Genomic DNA, 11715 nt, shown 5'->3' on the forward strand with positions numbered 1-11715 from the left:
GGCTGCGGCAGACGCCGGGCATTTCTGTAGCCACGAGCCCCTTATCCCCAGGCTGCGTCCATCCTCCGCTTCCCCCAGCCCCCCCAGTGCCCCCCAAAAACTCAACAAGCGAAGGAGGCGGGTCAGAGCTCAGCCCCACTTCAACAGCCCTCCACTTCCAGGGGCCAACGCGCTCCTCCAGCTTAATTAAGGAATCTTTAGCTCTAGCTAGAAAGGCATTAAGACAGACCGACAAGGACCCTCGGAGGCATCCCGTCGCGCTGAAACACTGACGTTCCAAGAGGACAAGGGCAGAAAGGGGATTCAACAACCAGAGGTCACCTGGGAAGTAACAGACCCCACCTACAACCCCAAGTCCTGAAGTGGAACAACTTGCACTGATTTTAAAAGTCCAATTTAATTCACTTAACAGAGATACGATTAAAAGGATTTGAAACACTGGAGACTTTTTTTCCTTCGGGAAAAACCTGACTTGGGGCCAGCTCAGAAGCACAACGCATTAACACCGAAGAGCTGGCAGTCCAGCTAATTGTCTTCATTTTAGCTGCACTTCATCAGTCCTCTTCGTGCCAGTCTCTGCCTGCCCGGGAAGGCTACACAACAGTCCCACCGGCTGCTGCACTGGTCTAGCAACATGATCGAGCTCGGGTTTGTTTGGGTAGCCCCCAGCTTCAAAAAAAGATGCAGCCACTTCAGTAAATACACACTAGCAGAGTAGCAACAGCCTCGTGCTAAAGGCGACACCAGTTTTCCTGGAAAGTCACTATATACCACACGGATGCTGTGCAACCCCTTGGCAAGCAAGGGAAAACAACCAGGCAGAATTTAACCCTTTACAACAGCCTGAGCTCACCAAAAACTGGGCAGAGTCACTAAAGCAAAGGGCTTAAGCTGCTGAGATGCTGCAGGGTCCCCAGTGCCCCCCCGGGCTAAGGGGGTGCAGCGCTTCCCCCAACAGCGCAGGGCATTACCTTCAGCAGGATTCATCACTGCGTCGTGGAGCAGCGTGGCCACGCTCCCTGCTATCCCTGCAAGACACAAGAGCATCCTTCAAAAAAAAAAAATAAGAAAAGATTCAGAAGCCACCGAGCACCTGGGTACCACTGCGTGGGGAGCTGTGCGTCACAGCGAGCCCAAGGAAGCAGCCAGCAACACACCACTATTCCCAGTGTGGAAAAACCCACCCAGGGCAGCTTGGCAGAAGCCGCGATGTGCTCACGGCTGTTCCCTCCACCACCTCGCAAGCTTTTGCCTGTGCAAGACACCACCGGCTTCGCTCAGCCTGCGCCAGGCTGAGAAACCAGCAGCGCTTAGGACTGGCTCAGCGCATCCATAATTAGGCATTTTCATCCGTTTACTCAGTCTAGTTTTAAAACACTAATTGCACGGATTCTGCAAACATCCAGCCAGCCCTTAACGATCCTGCAGTTGGCTCTAGGACGGGCCTCTGGAGCCACACCTTCTCCTTTGATGTAGGTTTCCATCGCAAATTCTCTCTTGCCTGAATGGCTTTCGGTCATTTCTCATTAACACGGCGCTTCGGTTTCCCCGCTGGTACCAAAGCCTGTAGCTACTTGAAAGGCAAGCATAGGAAGCATATTACTAGCAAAAAGCAGCAAGCCAGGAAGATATTATATACCCTTAACTGAGTTGGTTGAGTCAAGTCAAGTGAGTCAAGCCAAGTGACTGCCACGGCAGATTCCTACTGTCACATCATGGCAAGGACCAGGCAGAAACGTCTTCTGACCAACCCCTTTTGTAGCACCCCAGCTGCTCAGTGAGAGGGTCTCTGCTGTCACAGCCGCACTGCTGGACCGAAAAGCACAAGCCTTCCCTGTAGAAGCAAAATCTGTAGCAAAGCATGCAAGCACACAGGGAACGCAGCGCACTTCGCCGTGCTGGAGCTCCAAGGGAGACAGCTGGAACAACCTGTATTTAAATCTCGAGAGGTTTAGATGATGCCTGTGGCTGCAGCTGAACAATTCTCACCCAGTGTATTGATAACCTGGGCTGGAATAATTTGAGATTAAAGAGCAGTGCAGAAATCTAGGTTGGATGAAGACTTTGGGGGGCGTGCAGAGCCATCAGAGGCTTCAGGTCAGGAGGGGTTTCTCTGCTGCTGACTGCAAGAGGGACCTACCAAGCAATCAGTAGCCCTAAGACAGGTTTTGGAGGAGCACGGTGGCTAGTGTCAAGCACTCGGCTGGAAGGCAGGTGCCACACTTGCCTCCCCCCACTGCTCCGGGAGTGCCAGGACCTGCAAGACCCAGGGTATGGTCGCATCCTGCATCCTCCCGTACAGGCATCTACGGTGCCTACAGCAGGTTCTTCCAGGAGCAGAGCACGGTGAACGATGGCAAGCTAAGCAATGAAGCAAGGGACATGCTGTTAACTGCAAGTGGGTGGGTTGGTTTTTTTTTTGTGTGTGTGCAAAAAGCAAAATATACCATTGGCCAAGTGGCTGTTCCCTCCATGCTGGATAGTATCACTCAGAGACTTTTTCATTTTCTCATAGCAGGCAAAGTACATGGCGTGGGCAGGGCCAGCCCCCAGCATGGTGACATTAATCCCACGTAAAGGCCTCCAGAAACCCTCTGTAAGGACAATCTTCTTCAGAGCTTCGTACACGCTCCTGTACTGGGCTTTGGGGTCCGGCTGCAAGCTCTGCATCCTCGTCTGCAACAAAGCACACCAAGGGAGAGACCTCAGCTACCAGTCTTCCACCCAACAAGCACACGTCGAAGAGCTACAAGTCTTCCAAGATCGTTAGTGGAGTCAGTAATTCAGTCCCCGGTCGCACCCATGCCACAGCACTGCTCATCCACGCGTCCCTGCCTGACCAGCAAGGTTAAATCCATTGCAACACCAAAACGTTACGAGGTTTTGTGCTCAGTGCTCAGACAAGCGCTCGGCGGAGGGAAGCGTAACCTCTGCTCTGGTTTATGCACGGAAAGTACAGGGAATTAAGCGAGCGCAGTTGTTCAAAAGACGGGGTGAAGAAATACAGTTAGGTCTTTTAATTGCTCCTTGCTTACAACACCGCCGGCGCTCTGCCCCAGCTTGTTCCTCCTGCAGCTGCTCGTGACACCCGGCGAGCCCCATGGGGGAACAGGTTTCCTAGAAGGGCAAGCTGAGAAAATGGGGCAACCCACAACAACCCCCCACCCCGACCCGTCGGAGAGGCAAAGGCCACCCCGTCCTCCTGCAGCCACCCAGAGGGTGGCCCTGCCTCGGCCAGGTGGTTTCATCCGCACCTTCGTTCCAGCCCTCCATGGGCTTTTCTTCCCCAGGTTGCTGAAGCCAGCTAAGCTCCTGGCACCCAAAGCACCTTATTAAACTCCCTGCCATCACTTAATTATGCACCGTGGGAAAAATTAGTACTTTTAGCTCGTTTCAGGCTTCGGCAGGCTGATGCTGTGGCGCAGCAGCAACGCTGCCAGCCTGCCATGGGTGTTTGCAAGGCGGAGACCCCAGCCACCTCCCACCAGCAAGGGGAGAGACACTGGCAGGGCTTAAACTTCTGCAGGCACCCCAGCAGGAGCAAGCACATCAGAGCATCAAGATGCAAAGGGATGCTCCTGCTGCTCTGCAACATGCCTGATACACCCCACCACACCGAAACCGGTCTGAAGGGGTGCAGCCTTTGGTTGTAGCACGCCTCAAAATGTAAACAGAAGGCTCCTGGGAATGGACACAGCCACAGGAATCGGCATTTAGCAACCTGCACCAGGCTCCATCCATCCAATTAACGCTCTTTCAAGGAGAAGCTGGAGAACTGCAATTAAGGGGCCATGGGGATTTGATGGGAAGGATGCCTTCCACCCCAGCGGCTGGGACACCCCACTGTCACATCAGTTTCCCCCAAAGGATTCAGCAGCATGAGCGGCTCTGTCCTCAGCAGAGGTTCAACGGCCCTGGAAAATGCAAGAGCTGGTGTCACCACCTCCACGCTTCCTCATCAGGACACATCCCTTCAAGCTTATCAACTGACTGCAGTAATTAACCAGGAGGCAACGCTACAGCTACGCTTCCAGGCAAGGCGAAGCCAATAAGAACGCTTCAGGTTTGGACCTTTGATTCTCCAAACCGCTCTAGTTTGTGGAAGCTGAAGAGCACTTACACACTTGGAGAACCAAGGAAGAGATCAGAGCTGAACTCCAGGACTCCGACCCAACGTACCAAAACCAAGCTACGAAAGCAGCAAAGCAATACACGAGGCTGAGCCAAACAAATTGGCGCATCTGTAGTAAATACTCTAAAAAAAATCGCACAGGAATTGTATTTGCAAAGCGACTTAGTCAAGCAGCTAGCTGAATTTCAAACTTTTAAGCACTGGCCGGTGTTCATGACAAGGCATCACCCTACCACAGGGTTTTTGGTGGCCTCAAGCAAAGCTCCTGCTTCAGAGCACTGCATTGTAACCTACACACAGCACCAGAGATCACCCCAAAAGCCCAGGAAAAAATCCTCCTGCAAGGGCAGCAACAGCACTGAATGACCTTGGAATTTAAAAACAGGTTTTAAACCTGGCTCTCTGCCGTCAGCGAGTGGGTGTAAGGGTCCTGCAACCCCACCAAGGGTCTCTGCACCTTCCCGTCCTGCAGATGCTCATCAGGAGGGGCTGGATTTCACGACGCCCTGGAGAAACTCCCGGCAGCCGCTCCACCATCAGCGTGACTCAGCATGACCCACTGCCGCCGAGCTGGTCGCATCCAGCTGGGGTTTTGGTCGGTTGTTTTTCTTTTTTTTGCTCTGCTAGTTTTAACTTGAAGGCATTGCTTCAGCCTCCGGGGCTGACCCTTGGAGATCCCGATCTCACCCCGCTCGATCGCCGGGATGCCTTCGAAGCAGATGGTATAATTTAAGCAGGCAGCAGCAGCATCTCATCAGAAAGGTAATCAGGGATAAGTGCTCCTGTAAAGCAATAAACTGCCAGCCTGGCATGTGCAGGAGCGAAGCGGGTGGTGCTGTGCTACTGGAAGCTAACCCCGAGCATCCCCGTCCCGACCGAGCTGCTCTCCCATCAGAACGGATAACTATCCATTTTTATTTTTCCGCTGACCACCTGAGCCACTCCAGAGGGGTCCAAATGCTCGGACCGTACCCCTGAGCGGGCGGTAAGCGTGTGTTGCACCCACCTAGCCCACGCACTGCGCTTTGCATCGCCGGCAGGTCCGCAAGCTCAGACCTTTCATTAAAACCACGGAGACAAACAGCCCCAGGAGCGACCCACAGCGAGATCTCCCGTGCGGCCGCTGCAACGCAAGGGGGACAGAGCTGAAAACAGGTTCAGCTCCCTCTCATCCCAGCTATGCTTAGCGTGGCGTGAATGATGATGATTTGCTACGCGCTATGCAGTCCTCCCCCCCCCCCCCCCCCCCTCCCATCCCTTGCCACCTACCTGAAGCCAGCCAACTCCTCCAGAAGCCTCCCCCCCCTCCGCTGTTAACCAGCCAAGAAATACTTCTCCACCTACTAAGATTAATCCTCATTGCATAAGGCAAGAACGCACTGAAACCGTCCTGGTAGCCCTGGTTCCAGCTTGAGCATCAGAAACTCCACCAGAAGTCACAGCCTCAGGTCCACCAGGTTACCAGCACTGATTTTATGGGTGCTCTCAGGGGGACAGCACCCAGCCTTCCCATGGCTGGGAGCACAGGACTCATCCAGGCTCGTTTTCTAGCTAGAATTTATTAACAAGAGCCAGGTCTCCAGCCCTGCGTAGTCTCGCAAAGGGTCACCGATTTGACACGTCACTGTACAAACAAGTTCAGATGTAATTTGCCTTTGTGTTGTGTTTTTTTGGTTTGTGGTTGGTTTTTTTTTTTGCCCCCCCCCCCCCCCCCCCCCGAACACAGCATGCTTTCTCAAAGTTCAGCTTGCACGTTCATGTGCCAGCCAGCCCGCTCTCCCTGAAGCTAACAAAAGGCATGGAGAACACAATATGCTTTTACCAGGAAATAAGCAGCGTTTCTGCAGCAACCCAGGCCGATCCTGCTGGCCGGAGAAGGCTTTGCTATTGCACAACCCATGCCATGCTCAAGATTTGAACTTTTTTTTTTTTTTTTTTAGGCTAGGCTGGTTTTTTCAGTTAGAGCAGCTCCCCGGACAAGCAACGCCCTCGGTGTGGTACCCACCACAGGAGGGGAGCACAGGGTCAGTGGAACAGGTTAGCCGTGACTTTCCAGCACCCTGACACTATCAGCCAAAACACGAGGAGCTGCTCCTCCCGGACCTCTGCGGAGATGGGTGGATGCAGAACCTCCCAGCACCAAACCCAAGCCAAAGCAAGCGTCCCTAACCCCAAAGCCTAAACCACCCACAGCAAAACAGCTCACCTGCCCTGCCACCCGAGCACTTGGGCGCTTTCAACACCGTCGTTACAAGCAGAGATGCTCCAAAGTGTCCTTGCACCAAGGCAGGTCACCCAGGGTTGAGTGTCCCAGCTGGAGCCACTGGAGCACTCACTCCATCCCTCCCAACAAGCCCATCGCGCTCATCCTCCTTCCCCTTCCACTCCCCCTGGAGCACCAAAGATGTAGGCTAGATGTTTCTCCTGCCAGTATGGCAGATCTCCAGTATGGGACCTCCCGTCCCATTGGAATCCACACACACCCACGGTAAAACCAACTCACACCAGCTCCTGAGCAGCTCAGGTTTTCATGGAGAAGGGATGCAATGTGGTCAGGGCTGGAGCGAGGACTTTGTCACCAGTGCCACCGCCACCCACGGCAAAGCAGGGAGGCTTGAGCCCAGCACCTCTCCAGCTTCCCACCACATTAGCTCCCAGGTGAGGCCAACTGCTCCTCATGTCCCCGAGGTGGCCGCTTTACCTGCCATGGGCTGCCAGCTCCAGCAGCCTTGCGGAAAAAAAAAAAACCCAAATGGCTTTAAAAGAGGCGGCTCCAGGGGACCCCTCCAGATCCCCAGAAGCCCTTGACGCGCCCATCTCTAAAATTAACGTGGAGACACGTCAGGCTTGCCAGGACCGCTGCGTTTGCAGCATCTACCAAACAAAACAAGCCTAAGCACCCCGAGAGCCACCAGCACCTACGGCTCAAGCCGGTGTCAAGACACGGATAAGACAGAGCCCACCGCGTAGTTAGGGCTGAAGCTACAAGCGGCTCCTTACCATCAGGAGGAAAACGGTGGGAAGGCCAAGACACGAGCCTCCAGCTGGAGGGAAATACAACCTGTAGTACATTTCTGAAGGAATAGCAAAAACACAGGTACAACCAGCAACGCCTTAAGGTCCAGCACGGCTGTCGCAGCCAGGCGTTGCGGCACGTGCATCGCGGATTTACACCCTCCCTCGTCACCGCCAGCGTGTGCTGCGCCGCGGGCACCTACAGCACCCCGGGGTATCCTCTGGGCGCTACTACACCGCGGTGCACCCGGGCGCTAGCTTAGCCGCTTGCCTTGACGCCACCATCGCAGCCTGCCTCTCCCCGACCTCGCCAAGCTCAGGAATTGTGCAAGTGTCTGAAGCAAACAACTTCCCAAATTCAAACACTTTCACTTTCTCTTTCAGAGGAAATAACTCGCCGGAACCAAAACATTTCCTCTACAGCACGACTGACCGAGCCGGGCGCCCGAAACAAAACGCCTCTTGCTGCAGCATCCCCAGCTGCCTACACCTCCTGCATGCTCCATGCAGCCGCGACTGGTCCCAGTAAGCCCCCAGTACCCAGCAAGTCAGGCAAAGGCAGGAGCTGTGCTGCTTTTCTGTGCGAGGAGACCCCGGCAAAGTGGAAGACAGAGGCTCTCACAAGTTTAATTAACCTTTGGTTACTCCCAGGACAAAAAAAGCTGCCTTTTTGGGGTCAGCAGGTGGGCAGAAGGGGCACAGCTCAGCGGCAAGTGGCCAGCGCAGGAGCAGGACCCAGCGCCCGCAGCTGAGGATTCTGCTCTGCCCCAGCAGACGATGTGACCCCGGCTGCGCTCCGCTGGGGCTTCCCTGAAGCCAGCCAACAGCTGGAGTATTTTATCTGCTTCCGAGCCCTCCGAGCAGTTTGCTGAGCAGGATTAGTCCCAGCATAAGGCATGGCTCTGGCAATCTCCCCGCACAGGCGCTGCCAGCCCTGAAGCAACCAGGGAATCTATCCAGTGTCCAGTGAAACCAGTACTTTCACCTTCCTGCAAAGCACCTCCCGCTCCGGGAAACCAGGCACAACTTTCGTTTTCTCCCTCCCCTCTTTCCCGGCGGAGGAAATGCCCTCTTCAACACCAACCATAAAGTCCAGAGTGACGACACGCTGCTCTGGCCGTGACTTGGCAGAAAACACCGGGCTTGTTTGTGAAAGAAGCTGGTGCGGCAGCACCCGGGGTGGCCACGGACCCCCGCACCCCATGGGGACCCCCGCTGCCCACACCTACGAGCCAGACCCGGAGGGAAAATGGGGAAAAAAAAAAAGCAGGGAATATTCCCTCGGAGCACATATCGCAGCAAGACCTCCAGCGCCTCAAAGCGAAGGCATTTCCTCTCCTCTTCCTACTCTGCCAGGGAACCCTGCGTTGAGAAGAGGAGAAATTAGAGCATCTGCTGGCAGCCCTTCCCGACGGGATCACGGAGGATCTGTCAGCACCAGCAACACAGCACTGAGGGGGGGTGGGGGGTGGGTGGGGTGGCTTTGCCAAAACTTTTTTTTTCAGGCCACCAAAGCAGCGTGCTGGCAGGGCAAGAGGGAGAAATACCCTTCACGATGCATCCTACCACCGTGGAGCCTTCCCTCCTGCGTTCTCCAGGGCACAGCTCGTTAGTCTCCAGCATTATTAGTCTCATCCGCATTAAAACCCAACCACCAGCAGCCCACCCGCAGCCCCTTTAGAAGCCCCGACCCCCATAAAGCCACCACGGCCACGGGGCCACACGTAAGGTCAAGTTGGTGCCACTCACGGCCGTGCTGGTGGGTGGATGGAGACCACCCCATCCCACCAGCTTTTCCCTCCCGGGCTGGGATGCTGACAGCTTGGGGGGGGGGGTCCTGCTCAGCCCCACGCTGGGGGGTGACGCTGCTAGTGTCCCCCCCAGCACGAGGACTTTGCTTGCCGCAGCGGGAGGCGGCGAGGCCAGTCGGGAGCCCTGGGCACCCCAACACCCCCTGTACACCCGCCCCCCCCCCTTGCGTGACACCCCCCGCACACCCGCCCCCCCTTGCACACTCCCGACACCCCTCGCACGCTCCCCCCACTTGCACCCCGACACCCCCTGCACACTCGCCCCCCTTGCACCCCGACACGCCTTGCACAGCCCCCCCCACTTGCACACTCGCCCCCCCTTGCACCCCCACACCCCGCCACCCTCCCCCGCACTAGCACCCCGACACCCCTTGCACACTCCCCCCTTGCACCACCGCGCACCCTCCCGCTTGCACCAGCACCCCCCGGTACCTGGTCACGGACACGCACCCCCGGTGCCCCCTGCACGCCTCCCCCCGAGACCCGCAGCCAGCGGGGCGACCCCCCCCGACCCACCTTAACCGAGTCCACCGGGTACATGACCGTGTGCTCCATGATGCCCGCCACCGCCCCGGCCACCATGTGGGTGCCGAGCGAGGCGCCGCTGGGCAGGCTCTCGTACTCCTCCACGGGCGGCGCGGGGGGGGCGGCGGCAGTGGCGGGGCCGGGCCCCGGGGCCGCGCTGCCCCCCACTCCGCAGCTCAGCTCCATCCGCCCGGCGGCGGCGGAGGGGGGGGCTCGGGGGATGAGGGTGGGGGAAGGTGGCACCGGGGGTGGGGACACGGGGGGTTCCGGGGGTGGGGGGGGGGCGGCACGGGGCTCGCGCACCGCCCCGACCCCATTTTAAAGCCGCGCCCGCGCCCCGCCCCGCCCCGCCCCGCGCCCGCCAATGGCGAGCTGCTGCGCGGGGCCCTCCGGCGTGACGTCACAGCCGGCGGGCAGCGGGAGGCGGGAGGGGAAGAGCGATTGGCAGCGCCGTGGACGAATGGACGAGCAGGGACGGCGGGGGGAGGAGTTGCGATTGGCTGTTGGCGGAAGGGGTGGGCGCCCCTGCAGGCCGCGCGGAGGGGGGGCGGCGCACGGCGGCGTGCGGGGAGGGGGGGGCGAGGGTGGGCACAGGGGCGCGGGCGCGGGTACCCACAGGCACCCACGGGCACACGGCCCCCGGGAGCTGTTGCACACGCACACCCCCTGTGCACACAGACACCCCCACGCACACCCCGCACACCCGCAGACAGCCCTACGCACAGCCCCCAGGTGGTGTTGCACACACAGGCACGCACACACACACCTTGCACACACACACACACACACACACACACAGAGCCTCCGGGTGTTGTTGTACACACACACGCCCACGCACACCCACAGACACACACGCAGCCCCCAGGTGATGTTGCGCACACCGGCACACACGCAGACACCCACACACTGAGCCTCCGGGTGTTGTTGCACACACACACCCACCCTGCACACCCACAGGCACCCACAGCCACAGCCCCTGAGCATTGCTACACACACTGCACACACACTGCACACACACACACAGCCCCTGCACACCCACAGACGCAGCCCCCAGGTGTTGTTGCACACACACCCTGTACACCCACAGACCCCCCACACACAGAGCCCCCAGGCCCCCAGGTTGTGTTACACACACACACCATGCACACACACACACACGCACACCCACAGACACACACGCAGCCCCCGGGTGGTGTTGCACGCACACACACACACACACACACAGGCACCCACACACAGCCCCCAGGTGTTGTTGCATGCACCCACACACTTATCCCCTGCACTCTCCCACAGACACAACCACACACCTCCTGCACCCCCCCACAGACACACACACACACACCCTGCACCCACACACCCTACACCCCCCCAATCACCCCTGGGCACCCACACTCCCCAGACCACAGAAGATGCCACAGCCCCCCCCCAGCCCCAATTGCCTCAGAGAGGGGGAGGGGAGTTCTGCCCACCACAGGGGTTATTTTGGAGAGGTCTGGGGGTTCTCCGGGTGCTCCAGCTCTCACCAACCCCCCCGCCAGGGCCGGCGCAGCGGGGCAAGGCACCACGTCAACCCACCTCCCTGGGTCTGAGCATCGGCATGGGGAGAAAAACCTCATGGAAGGGCTTGGGAGAGCTTGCTGCCCTTCCCGAAAGGTTCTTACCGGGAATCCTGGCCCATCCTCAGGAGGAACAAGCCCCCCACACACCCCCACAACCCCAACCCTCCCCATCCCCTCTATTCCACCATGCAACCAGCCCAAACCAATTCAACGGGACGCTCAGAGAGATAGAGCCAAAGTGTTTGTGGCCCAGGGCGGTGGGAAGAGACTTTATTTCATTCCGCCCTGACGGATGATTTGGAATTCGACCTTGCTGGGAAGGTGGCGTGTCCTGGAACCAAGGTTAACCGTTTGCATGGAGCGCCGTGATAATGCACAGCGATAATGCACAGCCACTTATTGCTGCTTGAGCCTCCGCAAGCAAGGAGGAAACGCGTCCTCCGAGAACCCGAAAAAAAAGCAGAAAAAATAAGCACTTGGTTTTCCTGTTTGCTGTGAAATGAATACGCACGAGGTGAGATGAGCCTGGTGTGTTCCCATCCTCGCCGCCCATCCGGGTACCCAGAGAGGGGCTGTGGCGGAGCATCACCAGGGTGGGCACAGGCATGTGCTGCTGCCCTCCCTCCTGCCCCCTCTTTGTGCTGGGAAGGGGCTGTGGCGGAGCATCACCAGG

General features: G+C 57.9%; 1 protein-coding gene across 5 annotated transcripts in view; it reads right to left on the reverse strand.

The window, feature by feature from the left end:
- Nucleotides 1–9751, reverse strand: part of SLC25A37 (solute carrier family 25 member 37) — a 13325-nt gene extending 3574 nt beyond the window's left edge. Inside the window, exons 1-4 of one of the 5 annotated variants that reach the window (XM_080370425.1) lie at nt 9475–9614; nt 8232–8509; nt 2448–2676; nt 972–1028 (exon numbers count right to left, since the gene is read on the reverse strand). In XM_080370425.1, coding sequence (XP_080226551.1) covers nt 972–1028; nt 2448–2676; nt 8232–8351 — 406 coding nt within the window. In that variant the 5' untranslated portion in view covers nt 8352–8509; nt 9475–9614. Of the gene's footprint in view, nt 1–971; nt 1049–2447; nt 2677–4526; nt 5318–7132; nt 8195–8231; nt 8510–9474 lie in introns of those variants that run through there. The other 4 variants (XM_080370424.1, XM_080370426.1, XM_080370427.1 and 1 more) reach the window with 4 other exon arrangements.
- Between the last annotated feature and the right edge of the window lie 1964 nt (nt 9752–11715).

This window comes from Falco punctatus (assembly GCF_963210335.1).
Source record: "Falco punctatus genome assembly, chromosome: 20".
In the NCBI taxonomy this organism is placed as follows: domain Eukaryota; kingdom Metazoa; phylum Chordata; class Aves; order Falconiformes; family Falconidae; genus Falco; species Falco punctatus.